The 21,939-nt window shown below is 45.4% G+C and overlaps 1 protein-coding gene across 1 annotated transcript in view; it reads right to left on the bottom strand.

The window, feature by feature from the left end:
- The window catches only part of Wdfy2 (WD repeat and FYVE domain containing 2), a 124,608-nt gene extending 103,027 nt beyond the window's left edge, over nt 1-21,581 (bottom strand). Inside the window, exon 1 of the mRNA XM_051160679.1 lies at nt 21,212-21,581. Coding sequence (XP_051016636.1) covers nt 21,212-21,348 — 137 coding nt within the window. The 5' untranslated portion in view covers nt 21,349-21,581. The remainder of the gene's footprint in view (nt 1-21,211) is intronic.
- Between the last annotated feature and the right edge of the window lie 358 nt (nt 21,582-21,939).

Genomic DNA, 21,939 nt, shown 5'->3' with positions numbered 1-21,939 from the left:
ATGAAATTCTCAAAGACTGAATTAAAATATTTGTTTTTAAAGAGAACGACCCTTGAACTTGACACATATTGGTGTGAACTACACACCTATATCCATACACAATGAGCACACACACACACACAACGAAAACAAACTACTCACAGGAGATGGGATTTAGAATAAAAGGGATATAGAGTGTCCCACTTAATTCAAACCTTGTCTTTAGGGTCAAATATATCACAAAGCTCGCACCGTCAGCATCCCATTTCCTGCACTGAATGAGAACACAAGCACGCTTCCGGTTAACCTTGGGCCTCTGTGACAAGAGAATTAATGACGCTCTCCAAGTTCAGTCTAATTTCACAGACCTGAAATGTAATGTTTAATACAAAATTAAACCAGTCAGTTCCTTCCTCCTACTTCTCTCTCAAGAACACCTTACTTTTTCTACATCAATCAAAATGATGAAACAAAATTACAAATAAGGAGCCGACATGTATTTTAAACTGAATTTAGACCATAAAATGCATTCAAATTAATCAGAGCTATCTCATCATATTAATCCTGAAGTTATTTGGCCTTCTTTCTACCTGTCTTTTATCATTAGCACCATGTATGCTAATCTTCACTGTACTCTTTTTTTCTGATGATGATTGCTATTGGGGCTCAGAGAAGAATACCTCCAAATAAGCTGGGTTTGTGCATGCTGAAGAGTTTGATATAAAAAGATGAACTCTGGAGCCTGAGAGATGAGTCAGCAGGTGAAAGGACTTTACCTCTGGGCCTGATGGTCTGAGCTGGATCCCTAAGACTTACCTACAGGTGGAAGAAGAAAACCAGGTCCTATGGTGTCCTCTGACCACCTGTCTTCCATAGGGTTTTTATCACTGTGATAAAACACTGTGACCAAAAGCAGCTCGGGGAGGAAAGAGTTTATCTCATCTTACAGCCTGTAGTCTGCAGTCCAGGAAGTTAGGGCAGGAATTTAAGGCAAGAACCTAGAGGCAGGGGCTGATGCAGGGGCCATGGAGGACTGCTGTTTTGGGGCTTGCTCCTCCTGACTTGATCATTTTGAGTTTTAACACACCTCTGGACCACCTACCCAGGGGCAGCATCACCCACGGCACTTACCAAGCCCCTCAGGCTGCCCTACAGACCAATCTTATGGAGGCATTTCTCAATTGAGGTTCCTATTTCACAGATGACTCTGGGATCCCTGCACCTTCATTAAGAACGGTCTGCCAAAAGGACACAAACTGTCCCCAGTCCCACCAAGGAATGTCTCAGAAAAGACAGAGGCATATGGCCTCACTTGAATGGGCTTCTGTCTTAGTCACTGTTCTACTGCTGTGAAGAGACGCCATGACCAAAGCAGTGTATAAAGGAAAGCATTTCATGGGGCTGGCTTACAGTTTCAGAGGGTGCGTGCGTGGCCATCATGGTAAGAAGCATGGCAGGCAAGCGAACAAGAACAGCACTGGAGCAACAGCTGAGAGCTCATGTCTGAGCCATAAGCACTTGACAGGAAGAGAGAATGAGACTGAGCTCGGCTGGGGCTTTTGAAACCTCAACGCCAACCCCCAGTGATACAAGGCCACACCACCTAATCCTACCTAAGCAGTTCACCAACTGGGAACCAAACATTCAAAAATAAGAGCCAATGGGCCCATTTTCATTCAAACTGCCACAACTTCCATTACAGGATGATGTTTTTCCATTGGGTGCATTCAGTGGATAAGGATGCTTGCCACGAACCCTGAGGACCTGAGCTCAACTCCTGGAATCCACAGAGTACAGTTGAGAATCAATTCCTGCAAGTTGTCCTCCACACACAAGCTCTGGCACGTAAGTACCTACCTCCACACTAAGTAACTACATAAATGTAAAAAGTCATCTTAAGTAACTAGCACCTAGACAATAAATTTACATTTGTTTTTCCCTATTCAAACTCTGTCAATTTATTTTGGTAAAACTTGAGAGGGCTTAGGTGAAACTGTCCTTGATCATTTGTGTCTGAGGGAACCAGGAACAATCTGGTATCTTCATTATGCCCTTTAAAATTGTCAATCGGAGTGCTGAGACATTTCTACTTTATTACTCAAAACTGTTTAAAATATGAAGTCCTTGAGACTTTTCAAATCAAAATACTCCTTAAGTGTTTCTAAGTTTGTTTTCCCAGGTAATCAATTCCCCCTTAATTCTGCATCTAATGAAGAGTTATTTTTTAAAGCTATATGCTAAATACAAATAACCTTAATCTGTTAGGTCTTCTGAGCAAGGCTCCTGTCAGGGCAGAAAGGCTAGAGAACAGATGAGGGGGAGCAGGAAGGGGAGGGCAGGAAGACAGCTTTACCCAAAGAGAATGGAAGCTCACCACTGAAGCCAGCGGAGCCTAGCAGGCAGTAAGAAAGTCATGAGCAGGACAGGAAGTACACGACCATGTGTGTCCACTCTTCCCTCTTACACATACCCTGTTTACCACAGGGTGGAGGGCAGAGATGTACGCCACACTTCCCACATAGGATTCTGGGTAAAGACTGACTGACGAGCCGCACCATCCCGTGCTGAGGGTAACCCCAACAAAAAGCCCAGGGCTAAGGCAAGTCAGAATAATGACTGTGGTTTCTCTTTTACCCTATGACCCTGGCTTTGGTTCATCCTGACTAGATGAAGGAAGCAAGCCAGAAGAGTCCGTGAATCAGAGATGGCCAGAAGCACTGACAAGCATGACTCAGCTGAGATGGACAAGAACCCCCTGAGTCTCCAACAGGGGAGGTCAAGGAGGGAACCTCACTAACCAGTCAGCATCTCAGGCCACAGCTGTTCCCCTGTTCAGCAAAGCAAGATCCAGAGGTGACTAGTGCAGCTGCAGACTCCACCTACCCACGGAGGCTCTCAGCCACCCACTTCCCCCTCCTGCAGACACCATCTTCATGAGAAAGGTGAAAGGTGAAGAATCAGCACCTGGAACATTAACAGGGTCAAAAAGAAAGAAAGAAAAAAAAGAGCATGTATCCAAAAGCTATATTAAAGACTTGCATCAGCTCCATTTTTCTGGACTGCATAGTAAGGTGAGTGAGAACTCCTAAAGAGCATCTGTGTCTGCAGGGAGCTGCAGAAAGACTGCAGTGTTGCAGGTCCAAAGTCTCACTGCCTTACCTTGGGCTGGACCTGCCCTTCCAGAGCAGCCATTCCCCGACCACCTTCATGTCAGAAGTAATATCCTGTGACTAAGAGATAAAACTTGTTGGAATCTATTTACATAGCAAACTCTCACTTTCACTAACTCAAGCTAAGCGTGTCACCAGAGAGAATCTTGGGCCTACAGAAAAGCTTCTCCACCTTGTTGTAACTGCCTCTCTGGAGTACCCACCAATGTACTGTAAATGTGCCTTAACTTATGATGTTCTTTGTTCTTAAACACTGTAAAATGTCATGAAACTGCTTTCACTTTAGAACATGGAATTTGGGGTAACCTAAAATCTGTGTTCCCAGGCCACTGGTCACTCAAAATGGCTCCAGAATAAACTACTTTAAAGTGAAAGCTATCATTTTTGTGCGAAGTATGGCTCTGTGTATACGTATTTTGCGTGTGTGTGTATATCTGTTTATTCATGTGTGTGTCCGTGTGTGCATGTGTGAGTGTGTATGTGTGTAAGTATGTGCATGCATGCGTGCATGAGTGTGTGTATGTGTGTGTATAAGTGTGTACTTGTATGAGTGGGAGTTGTGAATGTGTGTGTGTGTGTGTGTGTGTGTGTGTGTGTTTCTGTACAAGAAAGGAGTATGTGAGAAAGACAGCCTAGATTATTAGAAGGGCAGAAGATCATTCACTGTCTGGACAAGTGAACAAGCAAGCTGTGTCTTCTGCTTGCAGGTAGACCTACCACACATAAGGTAACATTAGAGACGCCACCGCCAATCTTATGAGAAGGACTCACATCTACTGTCTAATTTTGTTAGGAGTGGGAGAATCACTGCAAATATCACTCTAGACTATTTACCTGTAGCTGCAGAGGCCACAGCTGAGAGCCGGGAACATCAAAGAGAGGGAGGCACCACTGGCCCTGGCCCCCTTTGATCTCCGCTGCTCACCATTACCTACGAGCATTTCTTTCACTGCAGCCTGAGTGACTGCTGCAGGGTGAAAGGCATGTGGCATGTCTATCCTTCCTCAACGCCCGCTCCTCCGGGGTTCACACCCACAGGGAGGAGGCACACTAAGTCCTTACTGTTTCACACTGGCAAGTGTTCATCTTGTAGAACTATAATGTTCTGTGTTCGAGGGAATTCCAATAACATTCTCTGAGAATCTGAGTTCGTTCACTGGGGACAGATGCTATGCACTAAGAGTGGCATTTGGGATGACAGGAACGGGCAGGACAGAGAGTACACTGTATTCCACCAGTTACGAAGCTCTCCTAACACCCATCAGTCATCCTCAAGGCCCATTAGCTCTTTCTAAATCATAAGGTTCTCCAGATTGAGGACCAGGTGGTCCTTCCGTGAGTTCACCCACAAAAACACTCATCTAACTACGGGGTGGCTACTGGTTCCCAGTGTCGGACTTATTTCTCAACTTTGCAATGGTGTAAAAGTGAAGATCATGTGGAAGAGACTCAACTTTGAACTTAGTTCTTTTTACAGGACAGCATGAGGGTAAACAGCTGAGACCACATGCAGTGCTGGTGAACTAGGATCGCAGGCAGCTCAGGTGCAATAACGGCACTTGACTTTTATTTTCCATTAATGATGGGCACCAGAAAGTAAGTTTCTCTTCCTTTTCTTCTGCTCTTCCTTTCCTTGTTTATTTGGTTGGTTGGTTGGTTGGTTTTGGTTGTTGTTTTGGGGTGGGGTTTGGTTTGGTTGTTTTTGTGTTTTGCGTGTGTGTTTGTTGTTGTTGTTTTGTTTTGTTTTTCAAGACAGGGTTTCTCTGTGTAGCCTTTGCTATCCTGGACTCAATCTGTAGACCAGGCTGGCCTCAAACTCACACAGATCCAATTGCCTCTACCTCCCTGAGTACTGACATCAAAGGTATGTGCCACCACGCCCAATTTTTAATCCTGTTTTTTAATCCTTTTAAAAAGCTTTCTCCTGCTTGATAACTAGAGAAAAAGATTAAGCCAATAAGTCAAAGAACTGAGCATGGAAAATTCAGGGTTCAGAGAGCTGGATTGTCTATTTCCATAAAGGGTGTCTACGGACACAGCGTACAATTCTTGCCCACTGATTTCAAGTGGCAGTGGAGATGTTTCTACATCATCCTGGATCCTAGGTTAACAGCTATTGTGTGACTGTTCCACGGTGAGGAATGTGGAGTCCTGAAATGCCTTATTCATTTACGAGAGAGCAGGAATGACGACACAAAAGAGTAGAGTTCCTGGGGACAGAAAGAATTTTAAAAGTAGGAGGATTATGAAAAATAAAAGGTCAAAAAGGAAAAAAAAGAGAAAGTTTAGGATGCCACAAAGAGAACAACTTCCTACTCAGAGACAGATGTCACAGAAAGAATAGAACTCTGCACTGACCTTCATGCGCACAGCAACTGTCCAAACAGATTTCCTTTCTCTGAGGTGAGCATCACCTTCCCAGCCAGCCGCACTCTGCAGGGGTCCCTGCCGAAAAATGCCAGTGCTCCCAAACCCTCATGGTAGAAGGCTCTGCTCAAAGTTGCTTAAGGCTTCTTTTTATGAGTTCTATAATGGACCATCACTGAGAAATAAATCTTTGATGTATAAGCCCCCAAAATCTGTCTGTTAACTGTCAACTCTCACCCAGCCTTGAATTGAAATGAATACTAGGCAGTGAAATGAAAGAAGATGACTTTTCTCTGAGAAGTAAGGCAGTCTCTCCCCTACCTACAATATGCTCCCCTCACACCTCACAAAAGCCAAGTCATAAACATTACTTTCTTGCTTGCTTGGTGATGGTGGTGCACGCCTCTGCTTCCAGCACTTGGTCTAACCAAAACTACAAAGAGAAACCCTGTCTCAAAAAAAAATAATAATAATAATCACTTTCTAGATTCTAACATTTGAGGAATCAAGCTTCGATATCCTCTTATTTTCAAACATTCTTCCTTTTAAAGGGTGATTACTAATTAAAGAATTGATGGCTCACTCTTGCAAAATACATATGTCAGTTTACCCTTAAAAAATTTCAACTATGGAGCTGGAGAGATGGCTCATTAGTTAAAAGTACTGGGTTCTCTTGCGAAGTTCCCAGCATCCATATGGCTCACAACCATCCATTACTCTAGACCCAGGAAATCAGATGCCTTTTTCTGACCTTTTTGGGTACCAGGCACACAAGGCTCATACATGCATGCAGGCCAAACATTCATATACATAAAGTAAAACTTCAAAACTCTTAAGTATCAAAGACGAACAATAATAACTAGAAGTAGTGACACACACTGTTACTCTAACACTCAGAGGCAAGGGCAGGCAGATCTCTGTGAGTGCAAGGCCAGCCTGATGTACGTAAGTTCTAGGCCAGCCATAACTACACAATGAGATCTTGGCTCAAACAAAAACCATTAGCAAGACTTCTGACAACATGTTTTCAGGCACACACAGAATTTAAGAGAGGACACAAAACAGCTTATATATTATTGTGCAATCTACTTAACTACTATCAATCTACCTGTCTATTTATTAATTTAATTTTGGTTTTTTGAGACAGGGTTTCTCCATGTAGCCCTGGCTGTCCTGGACCCGCTTTGTAGACCAGGCTGGCATCACACTTATAGAGATCCACCTGAGTCGGCCTCCAAGTACTGGGATTAAAGGCATGCGCCACCACTGCCCGCTAAGCTCCCTCTTCCACCTCTTCCACCAATGAAAGAAAATAAATAGCTGACTGTTACCCTAAGGAAGGACAAATCAGCTTGAGACCCACAGCAATAACACAACTAAAGTCCAAGCTGAGGCCATGAGATGAGGGGGCCCAGGCGCTCCCCACCTATATAATTAATCTTTATGTTAACCTGACTGGGATGTCTGTGAGGAGGGAGGACCACTCTGGTGTGGGCAGCACCATCTCATGGGCTGGGGGCCTGAGCCGAATAGAAGGTGAAACACTGAGACAGTTGAACAGCAGCATTCACCTCCACTTAGTGCTGCAGATGAGACGCGGCCAGCCAGCTCGTGCTCCCGACAGCATGGCTCCCTCACTGTAACAGACTGTGTTCTTTCTTAAGGCGCAAGCCAAAGGCAGCCTCTCTCCTTTGCCCTGCTGTCAGGTACTGTGTCACAGCCGTGAGTAGCTAGGTAACACAGCCAAGCTTTTGCAGAGGGGGATTTACCTTTGCCATTTTAATGGACTCTCCGGATTTGGGGCGAGGACAGGAAGAAACTGTGAAGAACTATATGACCCACAATTCAAATCCACTTTTCCTGGGAAGATAGCGGGACAGTGTGCACTCTGAGTTAGACCTGGAATGCAGCTCCAAGTCAAAGGCCCCGGGAGGCTCCCACAGAACCTGCTGAAGTGTTCTCATGAAGACTGGGCAGCTCAGTTCTCCACACACTTAATGTATGTATTTAACACCCAAGTACACTGAGGCAATCTTAAGGAATTTTCTATTTTTTTTTTTATTAATAGAATAACTTTTATTTATTCTTTGGCAATGTCTTTTTCTTTCTTTCTTTCTTTTTTTTTTTTTTTTTTTTTGTTTGTTTGTTTGTTTTGGTTTGTTTGGTTTGGTTTTTGGTTTTTGGGGTTTTTGTTTTGTTTTTCTAGACAGGGTTTCTCTGTACAACAGGCTGGTCTCAAACTCCTGCCACCTACCACACCCAGCTTTAAGCAATGTATCTTGATCACATCCATTCTCAACTCTCTCCTCCCACTCTCCTGAGGTGCCACACACACACACACACACACTTACACACTGATGTCATTCTCCTCCCTACTCTCTCTCTGTAATCCACTGAGTCTATCTAGTGCTGCCAGATTGAACAGTGACTGATCCCGTGCAGTGAGTTCATGAGGGCAGTGGTCCAGGAGACAGCCTTTCACAGCACTCCTCCCCATCCTCTGGCTCTTCCTACATTCTCCTTGCCCCTCCCCCTTTCCTATGATGTTCCTTAAGCCTTGGCCAGGGGTGAGGATGTGGGTGGGAAATGCCCATGTATAGCTAAGCACTCAGTAGCCTCTTGCTCTCAGCACTTAAGACTAGCTATGGGGTCTCTGCATTAGCTGCTGGGCATCACGGAGAGAAGCGCCTCTGGCCAAGGCTGAGGCCACCCTCTCATCTACGTGTATAAACACAAATAGTTAGACAAGCCCATTTAGCAGTAGTCTGTTCCCCTCTGGGGCCAGTGTAGTGAGAATTCTGGAATTTTGATTTCTTTGAAAAACACAGACATATCATAAGAATATGTTTCCGTTTTGCTCCCAGGTGTGGGGATATGGGGCTGCCTCACAGCAGCTATGACTGGCCTTGGGCTAGCGGAGGCGTGGTTCTGCCAGCTGCTGATAGTGTCTACGATTGTGTGATGTTTGGAATTCTGGGGACTTTTCAGAGGATATATAAATGCTAGGGCCCCAAGAGGTGGGGTGGGTTGTTGGTTGCTGTTTGTTAAGTAGTCATGTGAAAAAAGAAACAAGAAAAAGAAATGAGATATACTGACAATGAAGATCAAACTCGCCCCAAAGAGCTTGAAGCCCTAACCAGCAAGAAGCAGTCTAGTAATAAGTCACCCCCTTTCCAAGCCCTGGCTTTATTCAGGGATCTTTTCTTTCCTCTCTACCCTTCTTTTGCTATCTAGTGAAAGATGGAGGGGCTAAGGGGGGGGGGGGAGAAGTATTCACAAAGTAGCAAACACCAGCTACAGTCCAGACTTACAATACCAGACATTATTTCCTGTGGAGCAGGCCTCAAATACAATTCAAAGATGGTTGGTTAGCCACACCCCACGTCTCAGGGCCCTACACCCCCAGACTATAACAGCCACTACTGCTCCAGTGGTACATCTTGCCTTAGCAGGTCAGTTTCAGCAGTGAGCAATATCATTGCTAGTTCTTCTCCAAGTGTGGCAGATGGCACCTCCCAGTACTATGACAGAGAGCCAACAGAAAGGCAGTTTGCAGGTCAGTTCCAGCTCGGTTTCTCTATGTGTCTACAACCTTGTGCGGTGTCTGCAGCAGCAGGATCTTTCCATCTAGGTCTGGTGGGTAATCAAGAGCAATCAATGTTAATAGGCTGTGTTGTTTGGGGGGTACCTCTGTGGCCTCCCTGACCAATAACTTGCAGGCGGGTATCCCACACCTGGTATCTCAATGAATTTTCAAGGTAACTGTTAGATGGTCTCTTTAAACACTGCACCTTTTACCCAAAGAAGTGGAAATAAGGACACACCATACACAGATTTGCAGAAGAAGCAAGGTAACTTTATTTGGAGCAAAACAATGGTACAGATTCAAGGACACACTGTTGAGACAGATAGCGAGCCATAGGAAAGAGGCTACTGTGGGGCCCAGGCTACAGCCTGGGGTTGCTTTTTATAGGGCCTCTGCTAAGGTTCATAGTTTGGGTGGTTCTCTACTGTGACTGATAGATTAGGTCCTATAATCCCTTTTCTTACTAGAATGCACCTGATTTCAACATATGCATGAGCAGTCAATGTACAGGTAAAGGGGGACTTTCCCTGAGTTGCTACTAGAGGACACAGTTTGTCTCACTGCACACCTAACCCTCAAACCAGTTCAGGCTAGATTAGCCCTTCTATTCTTCAGACCCAGATAGGACTGAACAGAAACTGTGAATTTGGTTGTTATCGGGGTTAGAAAAACTTACCCTTTTGTTTCGAAATGGCATGTGTGCACCTGGCGCAGGGCGGAGACCAAGGGGCTTCTGAGGCCACCGAGTGCATTGTTACTAGAGGGAGGGTGTGCATAAGCACAAATCAAACTGGGGTCCCGGCGTGCTAAGCTGTGTCCTAGGCTTGCCCGCCTCAGCACCTCACACTTACTGGTCCCAAAGCTGGGTAGGCAGGAAAGGAGGACTCCTGAGAGTTACTGGCCAACCTATCTAGGCAAGTCGGTGAACTCCAGGTTCAATGAGAGACTCCGCCTCTAAAAGTAAGATGAAGTGTGTGGAAGACACCAAGGGTGGGAACAGGAGATAGGAACTGGGCAAGCGGATTTAGGAGCAGGAGCCAAGATTTGTGTCCTTGGCCTGTAGATGGAAATGGTCTGATTATGTCCTGGTTAGAGGTAAAAAGCAAGAATAGACAATTCACATGTCTTTCGATAGTAACTCTGAAGAGTGACGGTCTCAATTCCCCAGAAAAAATACACAGGCAATCAGTTTGCATTAGAAAACAGGGTCCATCTTTTTGTTGCCTCTAAGAAACACACCCCACTATCAACAGCAGACACCACCTTAGGATAAAAGGATGAGAAATGGTATGACAAGTAAATGGAACTAATAAACAAGTTAGTAAAGCTTTGGTAGTATCTGATGAAACAGACATCAAACAAAACTAGTCAGAATAGATAAGGAGGGACATTTTAGCTTCATTAGAGGAAAAACCCACTGACAGGACATAACAATTCTAGACAGATGCACCAACCAGAACATCCAATTTCATAAAAGAAACTCTATTAGACTTAGAAAAAACACACAGAAATTGATACTAACACAGTGATAGTGGGTGATTTCAATACCTGGCTCTCACCAACAGACAGTTTATCTAGAAAAAACACTAAACCAAGAAGCTTTAATGATGTCATAAATCAAATGAACCTAACAGACATCTACAGAATGTTCAGGCCAACACTACAGAACACATTCTTCTCAACAGCCCATGAAGTTTCTTCAAAATCCACCACATACTGGGGCACACAGCAATGCCAGCAAATATAGGAAAATTGAAGTAATGGCCTGAATTTCATCTGACCACAACAAAATAAAGCTGGGCATCAACAGCAACAAAAATTAAAGAAAGTATATACACTCATGAAACCAACCAGCACACTACTGAATGACAACGAGGTCAAAGAAGAAATCAAGAAGAAAGTTTAAAATTTTTTTAGAATTCAATAAAATATAAACACAGCATACCAAAACTATGGGATACAACAAAGACCTACATCAAAAAATGTGAGGGAATCTCAAGTTGATAATTTAATAATGTGCCTGAAGGCCGTGGAAAAGAAAACAACACCCAAAAACAGTAGTCTGGAAGAGATCATCAGAATTAGGGCTAAGCTTGATGAGATAGAAACAAACAAACAATACAAAGAATTAATGAAGCAGAGTCTGTCTTTGGAAACATTAACAATGCTGAAAGTCTTTAGCCAAATTAACCAAAAGAAGAAGGCAAGGGTCTAAATTAGTAAAGTTAGAGATGAAAAGGAGACACCACAGCAAACACTGAGGAAATTCAGAGGCTCATAAAGACATATTTTTAAATGAAACTATAAATCTAAAAGAAATAGATTTGGGCTCAGGGTTGAGACGAGTTTCTCTGTATAACAGCCCTGGCTGTCTTAGATTCTTTGTAGACCAAACTAGACTCAAACTCACAGAGATCTGCCTGCCTCTGCCTCAAGAGTGCTGGGATTGAAGGCATGCACCACCACTCCTGGCGAACTTCTTGATGTACAGGGCCTATCAACACTAAAATAAGATATAACAAACTACTAAATAGACCCCTACCATCCAGTGAGAATGAAGCAGTAATTAAAAATCTCCAAAAAATGCAAAGGCTGGATGAATTCAGCACAACATTTAACCAGACCTTCAGAGAAAAGCAAACACCAATATTATTATTACTTTTGTATGTGTGTGTGACAGGGTTTTACTGTGAAGCCCTGGCTGTCCTGGACTCACTTTGTAGACCAGGCTGGTCTCGAACTCACAGGGATCTATCTACCTGCTTCTGCCTCCTGGGTGCTAGGATTACCTGCATGTACCACCACGCAGGGCCAAACACCAATACTATTAACATTATTCTGCAAAAATATTGACATTATAGTTTACATGAACATTTCCAAATTCTTTTTACAAAGCCAGTATAACCATGATACTGAAACTAGACAAGAACTCAACAACAACAACAACAACAACAACAAAAGAAATATTGCTGATGAACACAGACACAAAAATTCTCAATAAAATATTCGCCTGGTGAACTCAAGAACACATCAAAAAAGATCATCCACCACAAAAGAATCAGCTTTATCCCAGAGAGTTCAATAAAAATAAATCAATAAATTTAATTCATCACATAAACAGACTCAAGGACACAAATCATATGATCATTTCATTAAACGGAAAAAAAATCCAACATCCTTTCGTGATAAAGGTCCTACAGAATCTAGGAATAGAGGGAATATAGCACAACATAATAAAGGCAATATACACAAGCCCACAGCGAACACACTGCAAAACAGAAAAACTCAAAGCACTCCTACTACCATGAGGAATAAGATAAGGATTTCTACTACACCACCCAGTGCCAAGCCGGTCACCCAGTCCTGGAAGTCAGCGAGAACAGCAAGACAAGAGAAGAAGATAAAGGGATCCGTGGCCCAGGACATACACGCCAGGCAGTTAGTAGGCACCGGTGAATACTGAAGGAAAGGAAAACATGTCCCCACTCAAAACGACAGTCAAAGATGAGCTGGCTCCTGGCCTGGCTTTAAGTGGGGGCAACTGTACAGTATTATATATGATTATAATAGTAACTCTAAAGCCTGCTTTAGGAACCCTGCTGGAAGGTAATTAACAACACTCACTGTCCTAAGATCTACGGACAGTCATTCTTTACTGCAGTGACAACTGTCTTTATTTAAGATATAAGAATATTCCAGAAGAATTATTATGATTGCTTAAAATTAAGTTAGTCATTAAAATTTAGAGGAAAATATACTGTTTCCTTAAGAGAGAGCAAAAAGGCCTGGAGTTGGAAGGGTCGGGGTTGGGGGGGTTGGTAAAGATCTGGGAGGAGATGAAGGAGAAACTGTTATCACAGCATTGCTGCACGAACCTATCATACAGCATACAATTTTATTTTCAATTTTAAAAAGTAGTTACAAGAAGAGGCACTAAAATCTTTAAGTTGCACCATACTACAGGTAGAGCTGACCAGCTATTAAGAAAAGCTCCCGCATACAGGTCAGTGGTGACAGTCACAATTAGGTGAGATGCATAATTTTTCATGTACTAAATACATAATAAGGGAACATGCCACAGGAAGCCAAGGGCCACTCCAGCGACTACTCAGCTGCATTCCACTTTCTATTTAAACTGGATTAGTGCCGGAACTACAGTGGAAATGTCAGAAAGGCAGGGAAGGCAGGGCTAGGGGGTCAACTCATAGGGTAGAAGCCCCCAAGTTGAACTGTAGTTTAGATTTTCTGCTTTGTTGTTCGTTGTTTGTTTGTTTATGACAGAGTCTCTCTACATAGCCCTCCTTGTCCTGGAACTCACTGTGTGACCACACTGGCCTCGAACTCAGAGACCCACCTGCCTCTGCCTCAAGAGTGTTGGGATTCAGAGCATGCACAACCACATCCAGCTGTGTTTCATATTCTAAAAAACAAAACTAAAAACTCTAAAGGCAGAGAAAAAGGCCTGATCAGGTCCTCCAGACTGCTGAACTCCAAACTCGGTTTCCCAACCCATTACTGAGTCAGGACATTAATTAAGTGACGTGACCAGAACTTTAGAGGAACTAAGGCAGAAATTCAGTGTGCTCGTCACATGAGAAGGCTCCTTCTCCATCCAGCAGAGGAAACCAGGAAATGGCAAGGTCAGAGCAGAGCTGCCTGGGATCTCACTCCCAGGCCAGTTCTTTGAGAGGGGAGGAAAAGGGGTGCTAAAAATTGATTTGTGGTCAAAAAGTGTCTCTGCACAGCCAGGCCCTGACCGGGTGCTGGCAAGCTACACAGAGCTAAATGTTCACTACTTGAAACTTAAGGATTCATCTAGAAGCAGAAAAGCAGTGAGTCCTGTTCAACTGGGTATTAGGCACCAAAACAAAACAAACACATCTGCAAGCTTGCCGCCAGGAATAACTGCTGCTATCCAAAAAGTACTGCTTCCCAGCTGCTCCCTGAAATAGGGACAATTTCACGCAAGCATGCTGCTTTCTCCCCACTTTACTCTTTTTCACTTGTGATTTCAGGGTGAGGGGGCTACAGGGACTTTCAGCTCATCCAATCACCTCAAGGGTACAATGTAGTTCTGAGACACAAACTCCCTCCTTTTCCAAGACAAAGAGGCACAGGCTGAGTGTGAAGGAAAATTCAGCTGGGGTCTCAAGCCCTGGCCAAGCTCTTTTCCAAGAATTTTTAATTAAATACGGAAGAGGGCAAAACAGCACAAGTAGGCAACTGCCTTTGCTCTGTTGACCGTATTGGCCATTTCTTAGAACTCTGGATTAATGTTTACTAATGATTAAATAAAGCGTATGAACCAAAGGACCTCCTGCCTCTGGGGGGTTAAAACTCACTGAAATGGCTTGCTGCAGCTGCACCAGGAAGCCAGGCTTTCTGTGTTAGGGGCCTTCTATGTTGTGGCTTAATTTTCTCCAAACTCTAAACTGTGTTTGTTTTTGCTTTTGTTTTGTCTTTTTCAGTGGATCCCACGCTGACCTCAAACTCCCTACGTAGCCAAGGCTGACCTTGGCCTCCTAGTCCTTCAACCTCCATCTCCCAAGTGCAGGAACTACGAGTGTGCTCCAGCACCAGCACTTTACTGGGCTCTGGAGTGGATCCAGGCTCCCTACAGACGCAGCAAGCTCGCCACCAACTGAACTACATCCCCGTTCCTCCGAGGCTTTCTTAACGACACCAAGATGATGCCCAATAACAAACAAACAAACAAACAAACAAAGAATGTCCCTCTCTCTATGCCAGAAGGGAAAACAAAACCAGCTCTGGGAAGGAAGACACTGTGTAAGTAAAAGGCAGGATTGCTTTTCAAAGCTTTGCTCTCCTTTGCTTGGACAGGATGGTCTCTCCCCAGGGTCTTCTGCATTATCCTTCCTTCTCTGCACTAAGGGTGTGCATCAGGGTCTCACAATCACTGCCGTCAGCAGCGTCAGAAGTGCCCAGTGTTGCAGTTCCAGGGATTAAGATCTGTAGAGTCCTACAGGAAATCCAGTTCCACGATATAAAAGAAATCTAGAGCTGTCAGCAGCAGTCTTGCAGCCTCCGTAGTAACTGACCACGCTTTCCCATGAAGACCTCAGGGTCATCCTGCTCCTGATCGGGGCCACGCAGACAGAAGCTGCAGACTCCTGGGCACAGAGGAAAGACCTCATTTTCAGCCATCCCATGAAATAAACTCCTCCTTTGGGACTTGAAAGCAGGCATATTAGTGCCGAATGACAGATCTCTAGTCAGAAGTGAGAGCTTACTGACTTTACGCTATTAAATAGAGTTCGCACAGTAAAAAACTGGTTTGAACTTCAACGTTCTCAGCGTTCTCAACTTTGTGTGTAGGAAAAACTTTGACTTCTTTCAAAAATTTATGCACAATGTCATAAAAATACATGGCGCATAAAACTCCATCAGGAACGCAGGGTGGTCTACGAAGCATTAGTACAATTTCACTTCACAACAAAAGAATTAGTAGCAATTGAACCAAGACTATATGGATTTATAAAATGAAATAAAAGTCTAACATATCTTTTAAAAATAAAATGAAGTAATTAAGATATTATAAATTAGGTGCTCCATCAATTTGCCTTTCATCAACCCAACGGCAGCACCTTAAGTTATCACCTGCCACCATCAGGTGTGGTGCATAAAGCGCCCCACCCACAACAGGCCCCCCCCCACTCATTTCCTGTCTTGTTCATTCTCTCTGTCTCTCTGTCTCATGTCCCCGCATTGAGACGTTCTATCCGCCCTCTCCCCCATAAACCTCTTGCCCTAGATCTGCTGCATGATGTGATCTCTTAGTGGCACACCTTGGCACTGGCCCACCACAGAGCCCCCTACAGCGCTTTATCCTAACATGAGGCCCTTTAGAAACAGACAGTGGAGAGGCGTGGGGGTGTACAGCTTTCACGATAGAAATACAAGCCCTCTGTAGGCCGGCTCATTGCCATCTCCATCCCAGGAAGGAAGGTTAGCCCCGACTAAGGCAAGCTTCTAAGCTTCTCTAGGGCTCAGCTTTAAGTACCTGCTTAGGGAAGCCATTACAACGCAGAGGCAGGAATTCATTTAAGGAACTGACAATGTCCTCTGTGCTAGGCATTGGGCACCGGATTTCCTTTTACTGAGATGCAAATCTGACCCTTATTACTCATGAGTTCTACCCTAAAGGAAGCTGCTGAAAGGGCTGGGTATGAATAGTGGAAGTAGGAGGGAGCTCCCCACAGTCCTCTTTCCAGGACTTAACCTCTCTCCATGCTAGCTGGTTTGGGTCAACTTGACAGAAACTAGGGTCAGCTGGGAAAAGGAAAGCTCAAATTGAGGAACTGCTTCCACCAGACTGGCCTACTGGCACTTTCCAAATGACTGACTGAGAGGGAAGGGCCAAGCCCGTTGCGAGTAGCAACACTCCTAGGCAGGTGGTCCTGGGTGGCATAAGGAAAAAGCAGAGCAAGGCAGTAAGCAAGCTCCTCCAAGGCTCTGCTCAGCTCCAGCCTGTAGCCCCTGCCCTGACTTCTCATGATGACGGACTGTGACTGAACCAGTAAGCCAAATAAAACCTTTATCACAGCAACAGGGACCAAAGGAAGCCACCACCGCCCCACCTCTCATACAGCTCCATTCCCCACCCCTCTTTCCACAAGTCATTTTATCCAGAAAATGAGTTCCAACTGCTTGCACCCAGCTGTTTCAGTCATCTTTTCCTTCCTCTTTTTGGCTTAGTTATTCCTCTGGGACACTCATTCTCCAGAGTCCTCCAAGTATGGCGACCCTCGGAGCTGAGTTCTAACTGCATAGGCTACTCCAGTCTCCCCTGGTGATTGTTTCTTTCACCCAACTAGACTGCCCTTTCCTCTACCTCAGATTTTGAACTTGGTTTTGGTAGCACTATGAATTGAACGTAGGGCTTTGTGCAAGGGCCCTACCACTGACATGCCCTTAGGCCCAGTTTTCACTATTTTAGCAAGAGGATGGGTCTCGACGAGTTGCTGTAGTGGCTTTGAACATGTGACCCTAGCCCTCAGCCCCTGAGTAGACTCTGGAGTAGCTGCACCACCAGGCTTGCCTTACCCTACTTTTTTCCCCCTAACTCCTGATCACCCTACAGCACCCATCAGAGGAAGAGATGGCTGTACTCCTTGGACCACCCAGCGGAGGACAATGTCAGCTTCCAACAACTAGAAGAAACTCCTCGTCACAGAGACTGGATGGTGAGACAGCTGTCCTGGGTTAAAGTGTGGATATAATGAACTTGGTTACTTTGTCAACCAGACACATGCTAGAATCATCTGGGAAGAAGAAACATCAATGGAGAAAACACCTCCATCAGACTGGCCTGTGGGCAAGTCTGTGAGAGCACTGTCTTAATTAATGGGTGGTTTGAGAGGGCCCAGCCCACTCTGGGTGAGGTCACCCTGGGCAGGTCCTGGGATGTATAATAGAGCAGGTTGAGCCAGCTTAGGGAGAACAGGCTGGTAGGCAGCACTCCTCCATGGCCTCTGCTTCCATTGCTGCCTCCAGGGACCTGACCCGACTTCCCTTCCATCCTGAAGTAAACCCCACCCTCCCTGAGTTGCTTTGGTCCTTATTACAGCAAGAGACACCTAAGACCAAACATGAGGATCTGCGCACGGTTGGGTCATTCCTGGACAGAGGGCTCTACTGGCTCTCTTCACCTGAGGCTCTACCAAACAACAAGCCCCTTGTAAATTACAAAGTCTTGATCAAAACAGAGCACAAAGGTCTGAGATGATGCTCTTTTTTCAACCTGTGTCTTCCCTCTTTTCTTTTTTTAATATTTATTTGTTTGTTTATTTATTTATTTTGTTTTATTTATTTATTTTGTTTTTTGAGACAGGGTTTCTCTGTGGAGCCCTGGCTGTCCAGAAACTCACTCTAAACCAGGCTGACCTCAAACTCAGAGATCCGCCCGTCTCTGTCTCCTGAGTGCTGGCATTAAAGGCAAGCACCACCACCGCCACCACCACCCCCCACCCCCTGGCTACATATCTTATTTTGTATGTATGTATGTGTTAATGTTTTGCCTGTGTGTATGTATGTATGTGCACCATACAAATGCCTGGAGCCCTTGGAAAGCAGAGAAGGACAGTGGATCCATTTCTCCACTGGAACAGGAGGAGTTAGAGGCAGTAGCGAGCCACTACATGGATTCTGGGAACCACACCAGGCCCTCTGCAAGAGCAGCAAGTGCCCTTAACCATGGGGCCAACAACAAGCACCACTGAAACACGATTAGCCCGGCGAGGGCAGCCTGAGGAAAAGCAGGGAGATGAAGGGCCATGGATCGCACAGTTTGGTGTAGCCTTTGAGAGTAGGAACCAGTTACAACCACAGCCTCTGCATCCCGGCAGAAAGCTTTCCTAGCAGCTCAGTTTGTCTCTATATTTCTTATTTTCCCTCCGTTTTCTCCTTTGATATCAAGTAAGGCTCCAAGTTGGCCCAACTGTGACTCAGTGAACAACAACAAAAAAAAGCAATGCTTCTTTCACCTACTCTTTAGCTTGGAGATTGGTGAGAAAAGGCCGAGAGTGGAGGTGTACAGAAGACACTGACAGACAACGAGGGCTGGGCAGCCAGCCGTTCTTCCCCATCTGAAAGTTCTCCTTTCAGTACTGTATCTTAAATGTTATGGTTTTGTTTTATTATGTAATATTCTTGGCCTGGGGGTGTGACCTAGCAATAGAGTGCTTGCCCAGCATACACAAGACTTAAAGAGTTCCATCCCTAGCACCATACACACACGCGTGTGCGCGCGCACACACACACACACACACACACCGAGAACACACTAAGAACTTAACTGTCTGATGGGATATATGAAGCAATGCTTGGCAGTCTCAGTTTTAAAAGTACCTAAGGCCACCTTGTCCAATACCTAACCCCACAAAGTATATTTGTTTACAGAAGGTATTCACAAGTCATCCAAATATCCACTCAACAAATATCAATTAATTCAGAATACTTAAGGTGCTGTGACTTTCAGAAACGGGGTGGAGGGAGGCTCTACCTCAGTCACTGATACAAGTAGTGAGTGACTCCTGTGTGCCAAGTACCATGAGGGTCACTACAGTCAATACGATACACAAAGCCCCTTAGAGAACTCACAGAAGACAAGACAGCCACGACACAGGCATATCACTGTTTAAAACAAAAATGATAAGCATACAGTTAAAAGCCATAAAGAGTCAGAATGGAAGAAGGGAAGCAAGCTTTCCTAAGTACGATGCTATAAGACAGTATTTGTTACTGACCCTCATGGATCAGCAATGACTTGGCAAAGCGGCCAGTGGTAATGGCTGTAAGTGTTGATGAAAATCAATGTTTTATCTTCCTACCTTTAGCACCATATCAAGCAACACTAACACTGGCTTTGAAAAGCAAGAACACAAGTCAATTCTCTTTCAGTGAGAACCATAACTAAAACTGCTTGAAAACAGTTACTTTCATGGTTGAGTGACCCAAAGAAGCATAGACTTGCCAACCTGAATGATGAAATTTACAGAGATGAGGAGCCAGAATTTCTGTAGCGGCCTGTTTAACAGTAACTCCCCAATAAGATAAATTCTGTTATGTGCACTGCAAGCTAGGGGAGTAAAAGATCAGTAAGCAGTGTGCTTCCTTTGTCCTATGAAGAAATAAGACTTTACTCTTCACTGTCTCCCACATTTATTTTAGCTCCTCCGGACCCTGAACTATTACCTCTACTAACTGCTCCCTTCAAGGGGAATACATGGGGAGGGGAACCAGGTGTTTCCAAACTAACATGATGGAGCTGAGGGCTGACAACCTTCCTCTGACTTGATTTAATGAACTGAGAAACCGCTTTACAAATTAGGAATCAATTTCTTCTCTACTTATGGAAAGGGAAATTTATCAAATATTCCTTTGACATATTTTATGGAAAATGTTCCAAAAAGATAATCCTCTGACAAAAAATTTAAGCCTAGAAACAATTTAATGCACCAAAGGGTGGGGAGGGGGGGTCTACACACAGTCATAAGGCTTCTTTTTGAATTTCAAAAGGCTCCCACATCCACCTCGCTCACTTTCTTCTGCACTTCCCGGACGGACAGCCATTAACATATGTTGGCAATGTTTCCCCACGGATCTGCATAGGAAATGAGGCAGCCGCCATTTATACCTAGCATGATGCAGATGTGGATATGTAATATACAAGTAATACCCTCTTCCTAGCTATAGTCAAGAACCTAAGAAACAAAGTAAGTAAAAATGTTTGAATTTATATTAGAAGAAGTGCTGAGACAATTATTTTTTTTAAAAAGAGAGAACACTTTTTGCTCTACCTTTGCAATCTTAGGAGTCACGGACGAAAACTCTACCTCAGCATGGTACCAACTTATATTAAGAAAACGTAACTATTTGACTGAAGCTAAAAACCCACTCACAAACCTCTACCGTAATGCTTGTAGATAATACCCAAGCAGTAATTTCAGATTTATTACCCTATTTCCTATATTCAAGCAGAATTCCTCTGGAAATCAAAAAACGCAACGCAAAGGGGAATACTGAGGGCAGAAGAACTAGAGCTACTTCTGCTAACTAGGCAAACGGAAAGGAAGTAGGCAAAGGGAAGGAACTCAGGCAGTTGTCTGCAAACTGATCACTTGCAAACTTCCAGACACTTCCCCCTTGAGCTTTTAAGAAAGGAAGACACCAAACGCTGAAGGCCAAAGTTAACTCTCTTCGCAATTTAACAGTCCTTGAGTTCGGTGCGAGACATCTTGAAGATACACAGATTCGGTGGACTGTACGGAAGAAAGCAGTGGCGTTTCCTTTCTCCTTTAGGAGCCAAGAATTGGACCGACTAGCACCGTCCCCAAATCATCCTGGTGCAGCTGGCTTCCTTCTAGCTAATACACCTGCAAGGCCCGGCAGCTCCTCCCCCTGCCCCTCCCATTACCGAAGCTGGACCCAGGTCTGGTGTCCACTGCACCGTTACCACTCAGACCCAGCGAGGAGCCTGTACCCGCAGCCGAGGCCGCCGCGCTCGGAACTGAACCCGCAGGCGCGGTCTACACACGCCCGCTGAGCCCGGGCCCGACGTCCGCGCTGTCCAGGGGCAAGCAGTTAGTACCTGTCCTCCGAGACGCTGATGACACCCTCCTCCTTGGGCACAATCACCGCCATGTTCACCACCTCCTGCGACCCCTCGACCCGCTGCAGCAGGATCGGCTTGCGGGTCAGCGGCTGGGGCTGGATCTCCGCCGCCATCGGAGGGGGCGCGCCCGGGGAGCAGCCGAACGCGCCGGGGAACTGGGCTGAGGAGGAGACTACTCCGGCGCGCTCTTAAGATCAGGCTGAGATGCGGATCAGGTTTTAGGGAGCCGGCGACCATAGCCCTGCCGCCTGTCTAGGGAATGTGCCCACTCCGGCTTCTAGAACCAACACAGCCGCCGCCACACCGGCCGCAAGCCGGCGCCACCTAGGAGAGCAGGGGGCGGGGAGCGGGGCGCGGAGGGTGAGGGGCGGGGCGAGGGCGGGGCCTGCCGCAGGGCGGTCCCTCCACTTCCGGAGGCTGGGCACTTGCGGCCGCTGCGCGTGCGTGAGCAGCCACTTCCGCCCCGCCCCCTGTAATTTACGGAGGCCGGCCGCGCCGCCGGGACGCATGCGCTCTAGTCCCCGTGGGCCCCGCTACCCTACCTTCCGCTCCCGAAGCTCAATCACCTCCCTATTAAAATCTGTGAATGCGCTTGCCCAGAGCCCCACCCTCTCAGACTCTGAGAATGGGGCGGGGCAAAGTTTGAAGCAGCCGGACCGGAAAAGGGCTTACAGGACGGCTAGAAGCTAAACTAGTTGAGACAA

This window comes from Acomys russatus, chromosome 18 (assembly GCF_903995435.1).
Source record: "Acomys russatus chromosome 18, mAcoRus1.1, whole genome shotgun sequence".
NCBI lineage: Eukaryota > Metazoa > Chordata > Mammalia > Rodentia > Muridae > Acomys > Acomys russatus.
The sequence above is the reverse complement of the archived record's forward strand: the minus strand, read 5'-3'. Positions and strand labels throughout refer to the sequence as shown.